General features: G+C 47.0%; 1 protein-coding gene across 1 annotated transcript in view; it reads right to left on the minus strand.

Annotated features, from left to right (window-relative positions):
* Positions 1–1,134: 1,134 nt before the first annotated feature.
* The window catches only part of Vipr2 (vasoactive intestinal peptide receptor 2), a 72,588-nt gene continuing 51,695 nt past the window's right edge, over positions 1,135–22,027 (minus strand). The window contains exons 6-13 of the mRNA XM_051177835.1: positions 13,842–13,983; positions 7,326–7,476; positions 6,641–6,701; positions 5,254–5,323; positions 4,765–4,856; positions 2,338–2,467; positions 2,230–2,271; positions 1,135–1,366 (exon numbers count right to left, since the gene is read on the minus strand). Coding sequence (XP_051033792.1) covers positions 1,193–1,366; positions 2,230–2,271; positions 2,338–2,467; positions 4,765–4,856; positions 5,254–5,323; positions 6,641–6,701; positions 7,326–7,476; positions 13,842–13,983 — 862 coding nt within the window. The 3' untranslated portion in view covers positions 1,135–1,192. The remainder of the gene's footprint in view (positions 1,367–2,229; positions 2,272–2,337; positions 2,468–4,764; positions 4,857–5,253; positions 5,324–6,640; positions 6,702–7,325; positions 7,477–13,841; positions 13,984–22,027) is intronic.

Raw genomic sequence — 22,027 nt, forward strand, 5'->3', positions numbered from 1 at the left:
AAGTCTGCCCACTGGGCCTTAGTTACTCTCCAGATTCTCATGTCTCTGCTGTCCAAAAGCCACCAAGTACTGGTTTTATTTCTAGGGAGCTGGAAGTGGGCCCCTTACTTTTGTGGTTTCCTGACTCCGAGACCTCTGGCTCTGGCACAACTGTTGGGATCATTGGCATTCATGTTGGCTGGGATCTACGTGCCACAGAAACCACAGGAAAAACACTTTGCAGCTCTTGTCCTTGGCATGTGTGTGTGTGTTGGGAGACAGACCTTGCCAGAACACCAGGTTCAGAACCTACAGCCCTTGCACTGGGCCAAGGCAGTGTCCCAAGACTTCTGGGAACTGCAGGGACAGACCTTCTCACTCCTCAGTTGAGTCTTCGTCACGTCATGTGACTTTCCCAGGCCCTGCCTGTCTGCAGCGGCAAGTAACAGAAGTAAGGATTATTATTGGTACTTGATGCCATCTTATATTTTGATAAAATATCTTCTCTCTTTAAACAATTTTAAGGTGATGATTTTTTTTTTTTAAAAGTACAGTTTTCTGTTGTCTGGAGAACACCCCCTGGGCTGTATGGACACATCACCAGGGCCTTCATCTTGATGAGCCAGCCTGCTGCTCACCATTTGTAGGAAGTGGCAGATGCTAAGTGACCAGGAGGATGTGAGCTCCTGGATTGGCCACCATGAACATCGTCCCCGGCTTGTCTTCGGTCACTACCAAATGGTTCAGGGAGTGGCAAGGGTGTAGCTGTCCAGATGCCGAAGTTCATCCCACACGACAGGGCTCAAGGCCCTGGGGACTAGGAAGCTTCTAGGATGAGATTTCCCTGGTCTGTCATAGATGGAGGAGGAATTTCACAGGCATTCACAGGCGTGCACTGAGTACCACAGTATAATGATGCTCAGCTAGTCCCGGACCTGGCAGGCTCCCCCTGGCAGGAGACAGGAAGCCGGAAACTTCTTCCCTGTCTTCTTCAGTGGCACCAGGCTCCAGTTCTGACGTTCAGGGCCTACGTGGCCGAGCCACGTTACGAAGAGGACTTCTTACAGACTGGAGCTTGACAATAATAGTCAGTGTTCCGGTCAAGTTACACATGAGGATCAGAGTGAGGACCAGGGCTGGCCCAGTGAGGCGTCAGACACTGGGGTGGCAGAGCAAACACATGTGTCAAACCCAGCAGCATGGTCAGTTCCAGCTAAATGACGGAGGTCTCTGTCTGCAGGAAGGACTGGGTGCGGGAGCCGCGGTGTATCTGTAGGGCACTTTCTGAGCCATTCCGGGACATGGACCAGCTATGCAGCCGGTAGTCCCGACTCCCCGGTTGGGTTAGGCACAGACCTCGCCACCTTCTCTTCAGCTCACACTGTACCTGGGGATGAGGAGGTTAATGAAGGATCAGCTTGGGGTGCAGGAACAAAGGCATGTGTCCTCTAAAGAGGCAAGCGCTTCACCCACTAGATAGCAAGCAGCTGGTATGCTTTTAGAACTCTTCTCTAGTAGCTGCAGGATGGTCACTCCGGCCCACCCTGTTACTGGTTTCATCCTCAGGAAGGCGTGGGTGAGTGAGGAGGGGCAGGCAGAAGAGAGAGCTGTAGGAGATGGGCCCAGCTTTGTAGGATAAATGGCAGACACCAGAAGCCTACACTGGAGATGGGAGTAGGGGGAAGGTGCACAGGAAAGGGTCGGGATCCTGGGGAGTCTGATGTAGTATGGGGCTATGCTTTAACTCGGCACAGCCTCACGGCTCCTGTAGGAGCTTCTTCAATGTCTTTCCCCTTTAAGGACTCTGAACAAAGTGTTGGGAGGGGACATGGTCATAAGCTCTGTAAAAGCCTTCCTTAGTGACTAGAAGGAGGGCTGGTCATCAGGTGAGGGTCACACCCAGGAACAGTCAGCAATACCTAGGGTGCACGGATTCTGGGGGCCGAAGGGTGAATGTCAGGGAGTGGTCACGTAAGGAGAACCGGGCTCTGACTTCGTCTTGCGACAAAGTGATGCATCTATCAGTGAGGCCCAGCGCTTCCCCCCAACGCCTCAGTTGTGGGTTGAAGAATAAGATGCTGGCCACGAAGGGGACGTAGGTGGAGGTCAGAAGGTGGAAGCCTTCCTAAGTGGTGCCGTGGGGACAGCAGGTTTGGCCTTGGTTGTGTGGGGCACAGAGGGGCAGAGGTAGGCGGCCGGGCCAACTCCCGACCGATGTCTGTGCTCGCTTCCAACTGACGAAGGACTTACCTCACTGTTGAGGAAGCAGTAGAGCACGGCCACCACCAGGCCCTGCGGGGAGACAGAATGTCAGGGCTGTCCACAGTGTGCGGTACCCACAGTGCCTCCCACACGTACCTGGAAGGAACCAAGGCAGAGCTCAAACAGGATCTGGTATGTGGAGGAGATTCCAATGGGAAAGGCGGCGAACACCATGTAGTGGACACCGAACAGTGGGATCAGCAGCAGTGTGGACTTGGCGAGCCTCCTGGTAGAAGAAGAACACGGTGCCTCACTTCCCTGGTTCTCCCACTCTGGAGCCCTCAGAGGCTGAAGTGATCCGGGAACATGCAGGTGGGTGCCTACTCTTCTTGGACCTAGGGAATACTCCTCTTTGCACATTTGGGAGGGATTTTCAAATGTGGCCGTGTGATTTTACTCATGAAGACAAGGCTCTTACAGGGCATGTTGTCTGGCTCACCAGCTTCCAGGGGACTTTACTGTCCTTTGTCACCAGTGCATTAAGCGGGCCACACTAGTCTTGAACAGGTACATTCTGGTAGGGGCTGGGCTATTGTTCAGTGACAAAGCCTACTATGAGCAGGGCTCTGGATCCCATTCTTAGCACCGGGAGGGGATGTATGAGGCATCCCCTCCCAGTTACAGAGGGCTCCTCCCTTACTGATACAGGCATCAGTCAGCATGGATCTGGTTCTTCCTGGCAGCTGAGTTAATCGCAGGCAAAGCTTCCCAGACTTCTACTGAATTGGAACCATGGGGGAGGTCTTGTCATAACTCAGGATCCTACCCTGTTTGAATTCCTGTCCTTGCTTCTGTCGGCTATAACAGTGCTGTGGAAGAGCAAATACAATAAACTCTTTCCTACCCAGCTTGCTTTTTGGTCGTGATGTTTCATCTTTGCGATGGTAACCCTAAGACACAGGGTATGCGAGTTCTAGAACTGTATGCCTTTCTCCACACATTGTGTCCAAGGGCAGGGGTTTCTCCCTGCTTTATAACCTGCACAGAAGCTTGGTCCTTTCTGTGATGGTCATGGGTGCAAGTGGTAGGTACCTCTACTAACAGGATGTCACCACAGTTACTCCCGCCTTGCAAATGTGCACCCTCAAGACTCTGTGCCCAAGTCCTCCGGCATCAGCATGGTGGGTCACTAGACTCCTTCGACCCATTCCTTTAGCGGAGGTTATAAGGGAGCTGCCAGGTCCTGACATTTACATGGCCTATGTACCCATCTGTCCCTAGGGAAGCTCTGTGGGAGAGGAAGGTCTTTAGTCCTTTGCTACAACCCACGGGGTAAAGCACAGCCTTCTGCCCTTCTCACCACCCTGGAAAGCACAGACTTCATTACCCCCTATAATTCTGTTTCCAAAATAAAAGCATCCATCTCAAGACCTTCTTAACAAACACTCCCCAGAAACCCAGAGGAAAGGTCAGCACAGACACGAAACAAGATTTGCCGAAAGACCAAATTCAATTGAAGGGCGACTAAGAATGTCTACCCTGCCTTTCAGGGCTGCGGGGGGGGGGGGGACGCATGAGGACCAGCGTCTCTTATCAGGCAGCGTGTGGGCAGCCTACACCTTGTTATGCATGGACCATTTCTTCCACAAATAGAAAATTAGTCCTTGTATTTTGTTCACAGCATGGTACAACTGAGATTCAAATGCCTACCAAACCCTGTCTTGATTCTCCTCTGCTAGGCACTGAATGTCTTTCAAGGGTTAGTTTAATTGTCTCTCAAACCAAACAGAATGGCAAATGTCCATTCAGTTTCACAGGGGAGGAGACGGAATATAGGGATGGTCCCTTGCTGCTTACCCACATGGCTCAGCACCCACATGGATGTTACTTTTCGGGGGGTGGGGATGGGAAGGAACCTGGATACAGGTGGGAACTTCCAACTGCCTGGGAGCTGTTGATCTGGCCGGGGAGATGCAGCTCTTAGCCAGTACACTCTCTTACCAGCCAAGGTTGCACTAAACAAATCTGCACTGAACTTCTTATGTTCACATCACACCTGAGCTGGGGGTATATGCTTCCTTTGTGAATCACAAGTGATTTACGGATTCTTTGGCTAATCATAAATTAACTGGGGACATTCCTGACCTCTGCCCTTCACATGACACACAGCTTGTCATATAATGACTAAGGCAGGTCCAAGCACAAGATGCCAGCAATGAATGTGTGGCTCAGCCCCAGGGCCTAGTAGGAAGACAGACAACATGAAGATTAATGTGTGGTCAATGGGAGATGACAAGCTGTGATATCAGAGCAAGAACACCCATTTAAGTGACACCCTCATTACAAGGCTTTAGCACGCTGTCACACATGAAAGAAGGTTTCCATTTTTTTTTTTTTCATCATATCAGTGTGGCTTCGTGGCTTCCTGGCCTCTCTGAGTGCTGGACTGGTAGATTCTGGTGTCAGTGCAAGCTCTGCCTCACACCACCTAGGCACCTTGAGGACCTTCTGCAGCCTAGCACTGGGTTCTGTTCCCGGTGTACTTCGGTGTATGTTTTTCATGCTGAACCGGCAGATACTCACTTGTACTGTGACTGATCGTTGCCACCAACATCTGGGGAGGTTAGCTTCTGAAGTAAGATCCTTATAATGCTGATGAAGAGGGCAAAGTTGACCTGCACACAGATAAGAAAGGATGACCTGATCTCAGGGTGCCTTCTATCTTATCCCTGACCACCCATGTACAGGATTTGGTCACCGTCTACCCCAGGTACTAGGTCTGCCGACTGCAACAAAGAAGATCTCATACAGGCATTAAAGGCACAACTGCATAAAGTTGTGTTTATCTGAGCTGGAGATGTGCAATACACTGTTATAATCTCCTTTAGGTCCAGATTGTGGTCTTCACCACTCAGACAGACTCCACCCTTCCCCGACAACTGCCCTGGAGGTGATGGGACCCTTCTTCAGAAAGGTGATAGCCATTTGCACACAGTGAAGTGTGGCCACTGCACTCTGCAAGGAGCAGGCGCACTCGAGAAGAGCATAGGTTCCCCACAGGCAGCTACTTACTACAATAGAAATTAGAATGGGCATCCGAATGACCCACCACGGGATGCTCTGGTCGTTTGTGTCCCAACAACTGTAGAGAGAAAGAAACTGGAGTCACCCTGGACCAACCCACCAACCAGGCTCTGTGCAGAACTGTTCAGCTGAGAGCTTGCAGAACCAACCTTGCCTCATCTTGAGCCTCTCATCCCACCTGTCAATCATACTCAGATTGCCCAGTCACCTTCAACTAGATCTAACTGTTCTGTGCAAAGAGTGGAGCAGCCCTTCCCCAGCGAGTCATCATGACACTCCGCTAATGGGGAGGTGGGGTGGTGTGTAGCTTCAGGGTTGGTAAGTCTCGAAGCTGTGCTTTTAATCCAAGGCATGGACTCTCGCTTCACCTGATGTCATGAAGGCTTTTCTTCATTCTGAAAACTCTCCCTGGTTGTATGTATTTGGTGTCTTAAAGGAGAAGCTAGAAATATGCCTTGAGAGTAGTTAAGGTAGGCCTGATTTTCATCAAGGTTTATCTGCAGCACAAGTATGGTTATTTAAGGCTTCCTGCTTTGGTGTCTACAGCCCATAGTGGATGCTAACTGTTCCAGCAAGGGCAGAGGTCCATGGCCTTGGGCCGCTGTTTGGGAATGTGATACGGGCCATTGAACTGGCTCATGCTCACTCTCCCAGGAACCCACAGAGCATGCAGAGCCTTCTAGCTGAAAGTGCCTCAGCTGTCCATCCCACCTACTCAAGGGTGACTAGGCCAGCTACCCCAGCCGAGGAAAAACCACTGGGGTGGGGTAAAATCACAGGCTAAAGAAGGGGATTGGGTTAGACCATCCAGTCATAGAGCTATAGGTTCTTCAGTGGACAGTTGACACCCCGGGGGTCTTTTGGGGGGATCCATCTAGGCTAGGAATACATGTGTCACTACCACTGGGCTCAGAAGTTCTCAAAGGAGTTGCAGCTCACAGAGGCCATCCACGTAGCCATGTAGCCTGATCTCAATTTTGTTTTGTTTTGTTTTTAATTGTTGTTGTTTATTACTTTTTTCCTCCACCTCCTCACCCCTCCTCCAGCAAACCTGGTTGGGTCTCTTGATGACACCAAGGATTCATGCAAACTATCACTCATTCTGCTTGGTTTGTACCAATTTTATCTAAATTGCAGGCCTGGCTTGAGCCTCATCACTCACGTGGACCATCTTGCGAGTACTGACATGTGTAGTGAGTCTTGCCCATGACCATCCACTTGTCTTCTAATCACAGGGTGGTAAGTACTGCCTAGAAATGTCTTGACTGGCTGCAAGTGTTTCCTGTCTCTAATCGTACAAGCTTCTTTAGTTCCCAGATATTCAACCAGCACTGGCAGGCCTTGTTTCAGGCGTGGATGCACACACAGCACTCACCCTGTGTCTTCCAAAGAGAGGCGGGTTGCTGTCCATGCACCTATACACGCACTGGGGATGCCTGTGGAGAGACCCCATCAGATCAGCTCCATCTCATTAACGAGGAGCAGTATTCCCACACACCTGCTACTCAAGAGCCACAACTTCCAAAGGAGACCCTGCAACCAGAGGGCCATACGGAAGCTCTCACATAACATCTTCATCAATACGTGAAGAATTATATCTTATTAGGCAGCAGAGGTGAACATTGAGTCTGGAACGTTGAGGATCGGAAGAGGGCTGAAACCTGTCTGCTGAAGACAGGGAGCTCACAGGCTCTGTGATGCCCAAGTGGCTGTACATTTGCCCCTCCAAGCCTCACAAGCTCCCATCCCTCCCTGCTCCGGGGAAGAGCTGGGCTCCTGCCAGCAGGTGGATGCTGCTCAATTTTTCATTCTCTATAGGAACTGACTGGGTAAAGGAGTAGGAACAGCAACTACTTTGCTACTTGTCAGTAGCTCAGTTTCACTGAAGGCTAAGGGGGTGTGAATGGAGATAGGATGCTAAAGCAGTTTAAACCTCGGTTGACATCAATGGAAAACCCCACCTGAGGTGACCACTTAGTATACCCCCGAAGAGTAGAGTTAGGCCTGCACGGTTTGGCCAAGTGAGATGGGAATCACGATGGGGAGTGTGAAGCCCTTACCCCATCCAATCAGAAGGTAGACCAGGAAGCACCTGCTGGGAGGAAGGATGGCCACCAGGAGGGTGTGCAGGTAGAGACCCTCCACCAGGAGCCAGTAGAAGTTTGCCATGATGCAGTACTGGAAGAAAACCAGGCTGAGCTTGCAGCCAACCTGGAACCAGAGACAGCGAGAGAATGTGCCAGTCGGTAAAAATAGTTATGGTAGGCGGAGCCGCTCTCTGTTTGGATAACTTATAAAGCAAAGCTGAGTGCTGACTTGGAGGGATGCTGTTAATTTCTTGTCCTGGCAGAGAACAAAAAATGTGTTATAAGGAGGCAGAGCCCATTGTATATACAATGCCAGGGACCATCTGCTAGGAGCTTCTGGTTGTCTGAGGAGTGCAGGCAGAGTTCCTGGGAACCAGTTGCTGGCCACCTTCCTGGACACCAGGCTCAGGCATACCTCCCCCTACTCCACCTTCCTTCCTGCTGTGTTACTCCTGTCCCCTTCCCTCAGCTCCTCACCCTCTCCAGGACACACAGTGAGTGCAGGGGAGCACTTGCTGGCTGAAGTGACGGGTGGGGTGTTTGCCTTAGGGTTTCTATTGCTGTGATAAAACACCATGACCAAAAGCAGTTCAAGGAGGAGAGGCTCTATTTTTATCTTACAGCTCTCAAGTCGTACTTCATCTCTGGGAGAAGTCAGGGCAGGAACTCAAGGCAGGAACTAAAGCAGAAGCCAGGAGGAGTGCCACTTGCTGGCTTGCTCTTCACGGTTGGCTCAGCCAGTGAGCTGCACCGGTTCACACCAATCATCAATCAAGGGAATGTCAAACAACGCTACAAACACTTGAGGTATGCACAGGGGAAAGGGCCAGGACACTTGGAGGCTGATAGTGGCTGGATGCTGGGGAAAGGGTAGCCTCTGGGCCAGTGAATATGCAGCTCCCTGTCCTCAACGCCCACCTATGAACAAAGGGCCAACACTGGAAAAGACTGTGGTTATTTCCTTAATAGATAATGGAAGTTTGGGAAGAGAAAACCATGGGTCATAGTTAGGTTCCTAGACTTAAAAAAATAAATGTGACAACTTTTAATTTGATATGTCATCTCTTCACCTCCAGTGAAGACAATTTTAAAACTCATAGGAGAAATAATAGTCCATTTGCTATATATTTGTTTTACACTTTATTTCCATCACTAGTTACTCAAAATTTAAATACCAATTTTCACAGTCTTTTTCATGTATATGTGTGTGTTGTAGCCACACCTAACCCACATACAGATACAAAATTGTGCGCACCCATATAAGTGAGCACAATATATCACACATATGAATATATATCACATGCATTTGGATATATACCCACTCTACACATAAAATACATCCATCCTGCATATACCTACCCATAATACAAGGTTCTCCACATACAAGTATTTCTACTTGTGTGTATCTGTAGATACACATCTTTATAGATAGAAGAGAATGGGTTTATTCTTTTTCCTATAGAATCAGCAATTTCTCATCTGCTCACAAAGTTGAAATCCCTGACTCATGAAATCCCTGCTCATACGACGGGAGTGCAAAGGTTGAAATATACCGGTTATGTATTTGCATCACACACAGGGTGGATGTATTCACTGGAAACGTGCAGGTCTTTCCAAATGGCCTCCATGGCTTTGAGGGGCTTGACCTCAACATGGTGAACCCTGCCCGTGCCTCAGGCTGCTACACATTGTTATAACTTATACTTCAGTGCCTCTCTCTTCTTCACATGAAAGTAAGGCACAGGAAACTCCTATTACTGTGGGCACCAGACACCAGAGACTGCTTACTGTCCATCTTCACCACCGGTGGAGAGACTGCTTACTGTCCACCAGTGAAGATTCCAGCAGCTTCTGGTTCTAACTTGGGATCCTGAGCACAAATGTCACAACCACCCAGCTACGAAAATGAAAATCAAAGACCCACAGTTTTGTCTCTTGTTATCATTCATGGGGTAGTGGATGAAATAAATTAAAAGTCTTTGAGAGATGAATCTGGTAGGTGTTTATATGTAGCTTGCTTTTTTTTTTTTGACATTTGATAAAGCCTACCCTACTTTAAAACACAAAACGAGCAAATCACAAGTGCGTTAAAGACACAAATGAACAAAATCGAAAACATATATCTCTAAATCAAGATAAGAAACCTGAAGCCCAAACGTAAACATAATGCTGAAAGGCCAGTAGACAATTTTGAGCCTACAAAACACACTGAATACTGCTAGGAAGCAAAATACCACTAAAACGCAACCGACAGATGTTGAGCCTGGAAATACATTTGCAACAGAAACATAAAAGGCTCATTTTAGTAAACAATGATAATAGGCAGACTTGTCAAGGAAAGATAGTACCAGCCTACAATCTACAGCTCCAGAGAGGCTGGATAACAAGGAGGGCCTAAAGAGAGATGCGCGTGGATTTCCCTGGAAAGGGCGAAGAGAAGCGATTTCCTGGGTGAACTGGGGGAGGGGAAAGGGGATTGGGCTGGGCAGGCTGGGTACTGGAGTCAAGTTGGAGGAGGGATGGAGGGGGAGGGTAAGGGAAGAGATGTCTTGAAGGCTGAACATTTTGAGGTTAGGGAGAAACCCAGAGCTAGGGAAACCCCCAGGAATTCACAAGAATAACCCCAGCTAAGACTCCTCGCAATAGCTGAGATGGTGCCTGAACTGGCTATTTACTGAAATCAGACTGATGACTACCCTAATTGTCATCAGAGATCCTCTATCCAGTGATGGAAGCAGCCGCAGAGATCCACAGCAAACACAGGGCTGAGCTCGGGAGTCTTGCTGGAGAAGAGTAGGGGGGGTGGAATTGAATGAGCCAGGGGTTCATGATGGGGGAACCCACAGAGACAGCTGACCTGAGCCTGTGGGAGGGATCTCATGGACTCTCGACCAACAGTTAGGGAGCTTCCACAGCTCCGACCTAGGACCTCTGCGTGTGTGTGGCAGTTGTGTAGCTTGGTCTCTTTGTGAGGCTCCTAGTACCGAGATCAGGGCCTGTCCCTGGCGCTTAGCTGGCTTTTGGGAACTTGTTCCTCATGCCCCTCGCCATGATGATAATGAACTAAACCTCTGAAACTCTAAGCTGCCACCTCAATTAAATGTTTTCATTTATAAGAGTCTCCGTGCGGTCATGGTGTCTTTCCACAGCAAAAGAGAAACTAAGACAGCAAGGGACTAGCCCCCTATGAGCAGGGGTTCTGGTTGTGTGACAAGGATGTGGTTGAGAAGTGGGTTCTTTATCTAGGACCCTTATGAGATACCAAACTGGGCAGTGCTTTGGTGCTAGACCTTTGGCTCCCAGAACGGTAAGAAACAAGTGTCTGTTCTGTCATGACCCGCCCAGGCTGCTGAGATGCTCTGAGCTGACTGCTCCACTCCACCTGTGAGTTGCACCTCACAGAAACACTAATAGGTCGATGTGTGCAAGAGCATGCCTGAAGACACAAGAGAAACATGCAAAACCAAGACTGTGTCTGTGCTGGGAAACCGGTCAGATGAATTACACTGCACCACGTGATGGCCGTGGCATGACCCAGATGGCAGAGAGCAGGACACAACCAACTTGAGGGCATCTGTATAGAAGGTACAAAAGTATGCTTACGATGATTATTCCATGCTCTTGCTAAATGGAGCCAGAATCACTGCTTCCCATCTCCTTCCTTTTGCTCATTGCTAACGGGTGTGATCTGTGAAGACCAGAGGCCCCCGAGGGCCACGAGATCCTCTCACTGGAGTTAATGGGGGTCTGCTGCCACCCCGCTGGGTCAGTGCAAGGATGGCAGGGAAGAATTAAAAGGGTCAGGAGAATCAGTAGCAGGCTCCCGAGAGACCAAAGCTCGGTCCTGGAGCTTCTGTTTGTTCGTATATACACATGCACATATTCATGTGTCTGGGGTGCATGTGCATATATGCACACAGATACACTTGCGATGCACACACACGTGTACTTGGACAATATCTTCAACGTGTGTATATCTGCCCACATTTTTGTAAAGGTGTTTGTTCATGCACAGGTTTTTTTTTATATGCTCTGCACATGTATCTTGGTAATATTACTGTTTTCTTTTCATTTCCTGCCTTCTCAACCTTTTTAATTCTGACATTAGTAGTCTGGGGTGAGGATTCCTAGCCAAGCTTCCAGCGCCGATCACTGGTCTACTCTCCCCTCATTGCCACAGAGCCTGTCTGTCCAGATGGCTCTCTGGGACTTCTTACTGTAGTGTTTAGGGCTGTGGCCTATCCACTCCCCTCATCTGGGCAGGCAGGACTCAGGCTGAGCTTAGGCTTCTTAGGATCTACAGACTCCAAGAGAAACCCGTTGTGATCCTCATTGTTAAACCTCTCTGCTGCATGCAAGCTTTCCAGAGGTTATGGAACCTGCGAAGCCTCCAACCACAGGGAAGAGCTGTTATGCCAGCCTGCCCTGGCCAAGAAGAGGCCTCTTCATGCGTGGACTCGTTCGTTTTGCTGCCTGGAAAAAGCCATTTGTCACATTGTGGGGAGCATTCCTGGTGGGTTGCTTGGGAGAATAATGTTGGTTTAGTGAAATACAGCCAGGAATTAAATGAAAAAAAAAAAAAAAATGGAATTGGAAGGAAAATTGTTCCCTACTCTGCAGCCTGACTCTGTTTTGCTAATGTGCTCAGTACTTTATCATTCTTTAGACAGCCCCAGCTACTTCCTCTCCTCTCCCCTCGATGCCCTGCTCTGCCTTCCTTCCTTGGCTCCCAGGGCCATAGGGCATGGGGTACAGGTGGATCCTCCACTCCCCAGAGGTAGTTCAGGAAACAGAGCGGAGGAACCTCTCCCATTGTTAATTCTCATCCCCTGCCCTTGTCACTGGCCTGGGTATACTAGTGTCTGACCTCGGCTGGCCGAGTAGCAGGTACTGAGGCTAGACCCTCAACACCTTGGAGAAAACAGCAGGATTTCCTCAGCCCAGCTCCCCATTTGTGATGCAGGTAAATCCCGGTTCAGCAAGCACTTACAAACAGTACAGGGGAACAGACTAGTGCTGGAAGAAACTCAATGCTGCCCAGGGAGGTAGAGACTCCCCTGTAGGGGCTGGCCATGTGTGGAAGGCAGAGCAGGGTGTGGCACTGTGCTACTCACTTCTACTTCAGGGGTACCTGCCACCTTTTCTCTGACCCTCCACGTGAAGGGCTCAGGTTTTTTTTTTTTGGGGGGGGAGGGTCTCAGCATCAAGGTAGAGTTGAGCATGGGTGCTTCAGATAGAGGTGGGTATTGGGTCGTCGCTGAGGATCAGTTTCTTTTTCTTTTATTTTACTTAACATTTAAAAATTTTATTTTACATACCCACCAGAGTTTGCCCTCCCTCCTCTCCTCCAGTTCCCTCCCCCCACCTACCCTCTACCCTTACTTCCCATCTACCCCCCTCCCCACCCACTTCCCCTCAGCTCCATCCAGAAGGGGCTAAAGAATGGAAGCAGGCACAGAGCAGCTCTGGGCACTGCAGTGAGGGGATTTACAACATCCTGGTCTTCAATACTGGTACACATGTGGCAAGACCCTCATCTCGGGACAAAACCTTCAGAGACAGCAAGGTGTGCTTGGGGGAAGACCTTTCCAGGTGGCAGATCCTGTTTTTGATTTGCTATTCTTTCCCATCCCCTTCTGTGTCCTGAGCCTGGAGAATGCACTTCCCTTCAGGAAGATGGCGGTGGCTAGACACAGCTGACATGCTATGCAGGTACAAGGCACTTTGCTGTTGGGTCAAAACCAAACTAATTAACTGTTCAGGACCAAAAGGGTGTTAGCCGATATGCCTACTCACATGCAGAGGTGGAAGGCAGTCCAGTGTCCTGGCTCTTTAAGTTACTGGGGACACAGATCAGGACAGACATTCCCAAACATGGAACTTAACATGCTAGCAGAGGAAAAGCTTGGGAAGACTTGCACACAGGATGCTCTCAGATACCTGTCCAACTCACTTAAGTAGGTAGCAAATTACCACCACTAACCCCACAGGCAGAGCCAAGACAGAATGGCTAGGCGTGTGGGAGAAGCCCCTCTGTATTGCAGAAACTATCATCAGCCTTGTCTGTCTGTTCTTGCTTCAAAGATGTAGACAGAGTGTGTTTACCACTGGTGCTGTCTAGGGTTTATATACCATGTGAGCTGAGTTGATCCAGAAAATGGCTAAAAGCTTTTATATCTCTCAGAATCTGGGTGATTTGGACAAATGTTTGCTCATCTACAAAAGTACTTTTCTCCTGCTGTGGCTTCACTTGTCTCAGTATTGGTGACCAGGGCCTGGTATCTTTAAATTTCCCAGCTCCCACCGTGGCTAGACACCACCCAGCATTCTTGTGGACCCTCCTGGTCTAGGCTGTGGACACAAGCCTGAAACCACTCTTTCCATTGCCTGGGCTTGAGAAGGTCTCTGTCACAGCCGCCCCTTTGAGAGGAAAGAGATTGGTCAGGCTGTGCCCCACACATGTGGCTCTTGCCCTTAGGAAAGCCTTACCCAGGAGGCTGGCTGGTCATGACAGCGCAGTGTACCTGAGCTGGAGTAGAGCACACTGTCCTTAACCAGCACTGAGATGGCTCTCAGCATGAAGGAGAGGAACAGATTCAGGTGTATGTAGTTCCTGGTGCAGTGCAGCTTCCTGAAGAGAGAGAGCGAGAGAGAAGACAGAAACTGATGTTCAATTATCATCTACGTGCCTTCTTCTCATGGAGTTAGTTAACCATTTACTTAACTTCAATGATCACAGTATATGTATAATTTTTGTTTCCAGTTTTGCAACATGGTGAGTATTTTTTTGCACATAAACTCTCCCTTTATCTCAGATTATTTCCTTAGGTTGGAGTTCAGTATGAATATATGATGCAACAGCCACCCAGGAGCTGCTTCGAGTCTGCAGCCAAGTGTGTCCTGTCCCATACACGGTTCGGGACACAGGATGCGTAGCTAAGCATGGCTGTCTCATGACTGCTCCTCTTCTGTTGTAGCTTGTGGTTTTATGCTCCCACTTAGAGACAGAGGCTCGGCAGTGACTTTAGCCACCTTTGGCCTCCAAGGCTTCAACTCTGGCTTCTGTAAGAATCAACTTTCTCCTCTTTATATCGACACTAAGGATGACAGTTCACCCCATGCCCTGGGAGTTCCACCCTCGCCTTCATGCCCGTCCGGACTGTCCCCCGACAGACGCTCACTGTCAGCTGAAGGCACAGGTAGATGCCTTCCCATTGATCCCTTTTTCTGCTCACAGACTTAGATTTGTCTCTCTCATGGTTCTGGACATGCTCTGACTGATCAGCCATGAGCTACCAGAACAAATGGGACCAAAATATGGCCAATGGGGGGGGCTGATTTAAAATTTTATTAATTTTAATTAATCTAGAGTCAAAAGCAAAAGTATCATGGCCTGCCTTTTTCTTTTTCTTTTTAATGACCTGCCTTTTATTTGCATACCATGTTCTTATCATGGCAGAGTTGTACTTCCCTTTCACAAATACATCATGTATATATCTACTGGTGTGTGTGTGTGTGTGTGTGTGTGTGTGTGTGCGTGCACACACACACACTCTGGCAGTGTTAGGTGTATGTACCCTCTACTATTACACACAAGTGAGACACTGATGTAGCAGAGATGAATAGATTAATTCAGTTGGAATTACTTCTTTTCTATGCACAAATGGAGCAATGGAATATATGAATTGGGCCAGAATCAGTTTTAGTAATGACTGTGAAAACTCTTATTCAATTATTTGTGAAAATATGTTATTTTAGTTACAGTTTTTTTTCTTTATGAAGTCAGTGTAGGCAAACTGTAGAACTGTAGTCAGGGCATGATGCTGACATAGGAGAGCACTCGAGGATAGTCACATTTGAATGAGGACATGTCACAAATTTTATGAACAGCAGATGCTGTTTTCTGTGGTTGAAGAAGAAGAAGAAAAATGTTCCTTAGGTTAAAAATGTGGAGTTAATAAGGCAGAGAGTTATTTTTTAAAGATTTGTTGCATTTAACAAGAACTTTCCAAAAGTTAGTCACCTGAAATCAGGATTTAAATTCCGACAGAGGAGTCTAGTGAAAACAGTGGAGTAGGGGCCTCTGTCCAGCCCTTCCAAGAAACCCTGAAAACCTGGCAAAATGACTCCAATTAATCCTGCTGAACTCTGGAAAACACTCAGAGGTGATAGCTATGTGAGCCCCAAGCCTGGGCGAGCACACTGTAGTTCAGCCTTGTCCTATGGCACATATTCCTCTTCATGCTACCCTGAAGACCATAGCCAATGGTATCTGCGTGGTCTCAGGAACTACATACAAGCACAAGACACTGGCTTAACAACTGGTGCAACCTTCCAGAACCCAGACAGGACAGCAACTACAATGAAAGCCAAACAGATTCTGGCAGCTGCCTAAGGCCAACGTTAACAGTTGAGGCGAATGGCAGACTTTCTGGAGCCTGAGAAGAAAGGTTGGGGAGTGAGGTTCTTGGGGGAAACTAGGATTTTTGAAAAGCTGTCATACACACAGAGGAATTTAGAAACCTTCATACGTGTTCTGGACAGGTCGTACGCTCCCAAAGAGCTCTCACCTCAGGCATAGTCTTTAGACTTAGCTTAAGCAAAAAGTGAAGTTAAGGCAGAGTTGTAAACAGCTTGGCCAAATATTAAAGGAGTGCTTCCAACATAGCCAAACCCCACAGATGGGGAATATATTTTGTTTTCTTCCTATCTCCACTCCTTGACTGTGGATGTCTAAAGAAACCTCTATCAATACGTAATTGACTGATAACTAACAGTATATAGGCTTCAGAGGCTAACAGGTCCAATACAAACTCGACAAAATGTTTAGAAAAGTCACAAAGTAAATTATTACAAGCCAGAGCTGTAGTACCAGCTAACAGAGGCATAAGACATGAAGGTTTCAAATTCAAGACTTGCCTGGGACCAAAAGGGACTTCAAGGACAGTCTGAGCATTTCACAGGGGTTGTCTCAAAAATAAAAAGTAAATGAAAGTGTTGGGTTACACCTCTGTGGTAGACTGCTTGTTCAGCATTTGAAAGAACCCAAGTTCAATCTCAATTACCACAAAAATGATAACATAGAATAAATAATATAAAAACACCTACAACTCATAACAAAGGACAACAAAAATGAGAGACTAAATTTAATTTCCAGAGTTATCACATCATTTTATTAAAAATGTTCAATTTCAACAAAAAGATTATAAAGCATTAAAAGAAGAAAGAAAGCTGGATTACTACTAGGAAAAAGAAAATAAATAAAACCTTCCTTTAAAACACACACACACACACACACACACACACACACACACACACACACAAAACATCCTTACTAGACAGAAGTTTAAAGCCAAATGCTTGAATGTGTTCAAAGAACAGAATGAAATAAAGAGAACAATCCTTCAACAAACACAGAATTTCAATAAAGAAATGAAACTTGACGAAGTAACTAAGTAAAAATTTGGGGTTTGAATTTTGTAACGGGCATTAGAGATTCCCTAGAGATGGCCAAGGAAAATCTAGGCAGGCAAAAGAGAGATTCAGTAAATTCAAAGGTCAAAGAAAATTACCGTCTTAGAAGTTGTTGTATAGCAATTTGCTCAAAATGGAAAAATCTCATCTTGGGGGAGGCTCTTTAAAACCATGCAAGTAAGCAAAAACTTACTGGGCTCAGAAAATACGCACCTCACTAGTCTTAGGAAGATCCCGAAGCCTATAATATTCACAAGGACTCTCTTCAAGCAGTAACAACTTTTGTGTAGAGGAGATGATCCTACCTGTTTGTCAGCCTGTATGTCAAGAAGGGAACTCCAGAGGTGCAGCTCTTCTGAGTTACGATCTGTGCCTGAGTGGGCTTTCCCAGTGATGAAGCTGCTTTTGAGTCATCTGTGTTTCTGGAGGAACCTGTTGTTCATACTGCTGTTAACTAGCCCCAGTAAACTCTAATCTAGACTCCAGTGGAACGGTTACCTTTGGCCAGTTGTAGGTTCTTACATGTGGTAAACAGATGTTTGTTCATGTCTCCACGGAAAAGTAGGGCATCGGAAGCAGAAAAGAAGAAAAATGAAGGAAGCCCCAAAAGACGTGGAATACTACCCATTGCCTCCCCAGGTTCTTATCTGAAAGAACCATGGTGTTGCAAGGGATCTCAAATGCCTGGAACGACCCTAAAAAAGAACAACGTGGGGTGGCTCACTTCTGGGTCCCACATTTTCTGGAGACGGTGCTGGTCTCATTGTATGTCTCTGCAGATGGCCCAACGCATCAGGCTGAGAGGCTTAAAACATACTTCTATGGCCAGTTGGCTTCTGATGCAGCTGAGAACATTTAACAGTCTTGCTTTTAAACAACTGTTGTTGAGCTGCTAGATAGGACTTGTGAGAGAATACAGCTAGGACTCCCATTTCCTAGCATATCAAAACTAACTGAGAAATGAATCTGTGACCGAAATACAAGAGCCAGAAGTATAAAACTATTTATATCCAAAACTTGATCTTGGCTATGGCAAAGGTCTCTTAAACAGTATACCAAAAAAGCACAAAAAAATAGACAAAGTGGACCTCACTGAAACTTAAGACTTTAACATGCTAAGTACATACTATCAAGCTTAAAGGAAATATAAATGAAGGTAGAAAACATTTGTAGACTAGACTTACAATAAAAGCTAGCATCTATAATATATAAAATATATAATATTTAGAAATAATATACATAATATAAAAAAATAAAAAAAGCAAACAACCTGAAATACCTCTGTCCCTCTGAACCCCGGAATGGAAGAGATGTCCAACAGTAGACCAAACTCTGCAAATGAAAGGGCCATATTACCTGGCTCTGTAGACTATGTCTAGATTAAAGCGAGAGGCATGAAATCATGGAAAATATAGGAGAATGGTAAGAAAATACACGGGAAGAGGTCAGGACAGCAAATACACGCGAGAGCTCGGTGTTCCAAGAAAAGGGGGTGTCCTGGAAGCAATTTTTCAGGAAGGACTGGCCAGGAATTTCTGAAAGTTACCAAAGAGAGTAGCAGATCAGACGTGTCGCGACCCTGAGACAGTCGCGTACAAAAGTAATGACACCAACCAAGCCTCTGAGCTGCACAAAGCGGGCGGCCAAGGAGAGATGTTTGAGGGAAAGAGACCAGGCTTTCAGGAACAAGACTGAACCACAGGCAACTTCTCAAGAGACACAGACTTATCTTCAGTATTCGAAAATATCCTCTTAAAAAGCAAAGCAAAAATTCCACCTTAGACAATCAAAACGTGTGAGAATTTCCTGGCATGAGGAAGTGACCAGAGGCATCTAGAGAGGTTCGTGAGAATCAGGGGGGAAGGGAGGAAGGAAAGTATGGGGAAAGGTGGGAAACTAAAAAGGCATGAATGGTATTTGAAGTTAACATGTAATGCCTGCTGAAGTGACCGGTACGTAGTAAAAAGCACTTAAGAGAGAATGTGTTTTAGCCTGGTGGTGGTGTGGGAGAGAGAGAGAGAGAGAGAGAGAGAGAGACAGAGACAGAGACACAGAGACACAGAGACACAGAGAGAAAATGCGTTCTAAATATCAGATTGTAACTGTAAATATCAGATTATAACGGAATGAAAATAGAATCTAACACTAAAAGTATAAGAGAGGGGAACGGGCATACAGAACATTGTGACAGACAGAAAGAAAACAAACCGGAAGATTATAACTCAAAAAAGTTGGGAATAAGTTATGCTAAGCGTGAGCTTGACAACTCTGCCCATTAGTACACTGTGAGAAATGCCAGTCTAGTTTCAATCTTTTCTACATGTTGGTAGCCAGTGTTATCAGCACCAATGGTTGGAGAAGCTATCTTTGTTCCAATGCATGCTTTGGTAACTTTGTCAGAAATTAGGTGGTATAGTTGCACGGGTTTATTTCTGGATCTACTGTTCTGTTCACTTAAACTGCATCTATTTTTCTGCCACTACCATTAGTATTATTGTGTTTATATGTGCAGGGGGTTGGTGAGGCAGTAAATTAGTATAGCTACTTTGGGACTTTCTCAGAAACTAAAATTTGCATAACTAGATGATCCAGCAATACCATTCCTAGATAGATACCTGTCTTTGTTAGCTTTAGTTATCAACTTGACACAAGCCAGAGTCATCTTAAGGAGAAACCTTGTCTGAGGAATTACCTAGATCAGACTGGCATGTGGTCATGGATGTGAAGGACTGCTCTGATTGGTGATTGATAGGCTGGCATGTGGACATGGCTGTAAAGGACTGCTTTGATTTATGATTGGTTGATGTGGAATGGCCCCTCCCACGTTTTTTAAGAGAATGATCCAGGGAGCAAAGCAGTAAGCACGTTCTTCCATGCTTTCTGCTTCAGGTCACTGATTAAGTTCAAGCCCTGGCTTCCCTCCGTGATGGGCTGGATATGTGAGCCGCACAACCCTCTCTTCCTGTAACATGATTTGGGTTCTGGCTTTTAGTACAGTAACAGAGGTCAAACTAGAACAACATTGCTACCGGAGAATTGAGGTTGCTGTTGTGATGACCTGATACTTTTTTTTGGAGGGGGAGGAGGGAAACAGACAGGGAGAGTTTAACTTTTGAGCTGGAAAAGCTGTTGAGTGTTAAGAGCTTTTGGGGCCATTCTGTGAGAGCTTGAGAACAAGGTAGACATCGGAAGGGAACCTGCATGGCTTCTGAGGCTTCAGAAGGAAGTAAAGACCTCTTTGGGGCCATTCTTGTGACATTTTACACTAAGAATCTATAGTTTCCGGTTCAGCTGTGGCTGAAGAATCAGCAGTGATCATCTGTGACCAGCAAGAGGCGAGCACCACGCAGGTGAACTCTTCTGTGCTCCATTGGAAGCCTGTGGGTGCTTCCTCAGTACACGGGCACTGTAAGTGCCATAGAAGGTGGCCAGGGCTATGTCTCAACTTGATAGTCAAATCAGGCAGCATGTAAGAAGTTTCTCACACAGGGCTGCTTTTCAAAGCACGAAGGAAGTAAGACAGAGGAGCTCCTGAGAGCATCTGAGGTCTGGAGTCTCCAAAGAGGCCATTGGTAAAGGCGTAGTGTCAGTTGCCATGGGCACCCAAGGTTATTGGAGATGCCAGAGTTGTGATATGTTGCCAGGGTTGTGGTATGTTCACCAAGGACAGTGGCAGGTAGCTTGAGCTTACCAGACAAACGGCGTGCATCTCCAATGGTACAGTTGGAGCGTTGCCTGCTCAAACCCTCTGCAGCCCACAGGTGAGTCCCAGATGTTGGACACGGAGCTACAGAATTTGGATTAAACTTTGGGTTTTTCTCTGGTCCGATTATTCCTGTGCCCTGGTTCTTCCCATTAAGAACAAGAAGATAGTTAACTTGTTTTAGATTTTTCAGGAGGCCCCAGTTGAGGGACTTTGGATTTTTAAAGAGAGTTTGGGCTTTCAGATATCACAGAACAATGTAGAGATGGACTGTGTTTTATATTGTGATGTGAATGTGAGATATTGTGATAAGAAAGGAAAAGATGGTTCAACAGTGACGCGTGCATGATCTTCAAGTTGACAAGAAGTAGATTCTCCTGCTTAGCCTTAATTCAGGTTGACAGTGCCCGAAGCCAGCCACCTTAGAGGAAAACCCTTCATTGAGGACTTACCGAGATCAGATTGACCCGTGGGAGGGTCCAGCTCCCTAACGGGTGGTACTTTCCGTAGGCAAGGGGACCTGGGCTTTGTAAGACAGTTAGCTAAGGAATAGGACAGCGCTGTTCCTCCATGGCTCTGATTCAGGTTTCCGCTTGAGTTCTTAACTTTTCTGAGAGACGGGGATTGTAACCTGGGAGTTCAAGCCAAACAAATGGTTTCCTCTCCTAATTTTCTTTTGGTCAGTGTTTTGTTTTGCTTTGTTTTCCACAGTAACATAGATAAACTAGGGCAGTATTTTAAGGACTACAAGTAAGAAGACCACAGGGTTGCTTGCACATCTGTGTTTATTGTGACTAATCACAATAGTCACAAGGATGAATTGGTGTAGGTGTCTGTCAGCAGGTAGCTGGATAAATGAAATGTGGTTTACATATAATGAACCATGCTCACCTCTGGGGAGGAGCATGTTGTGGGCAAAGATGGTGATGGAGGGCCTCCGGTTTAGGCAGCGCCCTGAATCTTGAGCCAGGTATTGTGTATACCCCTGTTCCAAGTTGAGCAAGGACACATCCTCCTTACAGAGTGTCCATGTTGCTAAGTAGTGTTTGGTTCAGCGCATGAAATACATGGCTGGGTCTGTAGTATTGCCTGTGGTATCCTAGCATGCTGTGGGGTTGCCGGGACCTCTGTGCAGCAGCATAGTGGTTCGTGATCTGGCTGGTCATGTGTATGAACACAGCAGGCATCACCTCCTCCTGTGATGCTATTCTGCGCCCCTCCCGTTTCTCATGTCTCCAAATCCCCATTGCCTTCCTTATTATTTTCTGTCCTTCCTCCTTGCTCACCCCAGTTTCCATAGAGTGGAACTGCAGGGTGATGGGGGATGTCCTTCTGTACACTGTGAATATATATTCCTCTCATTGGCTGATAAATAAATGCTGATTGGCCAGTAGCCAGGCAGGAGGTATAGGCAGGGCTACCAGGCTAGGAGAATTCTGGGAAGAGGAACTCAGAGAGCGAGTCTTGAGGAAGATACCATGTAGCTGCTGAGGTAGCA

Source organism: Phodopus roborovskii, unplaced genomic scaffold (assembly GCF_943737965.1).
Source record: "Phodopus roborovskii unplaced genomic scaffold, PHOROB, whole genome shotgun sequence".
In the NCBI taxonomy this organism is placed as follows: Eukaryota; Metazoa; Chordata; class Mammalia; order Rodentia; family Cricetidae; genus Phodopus; species Phodopus roborovskii.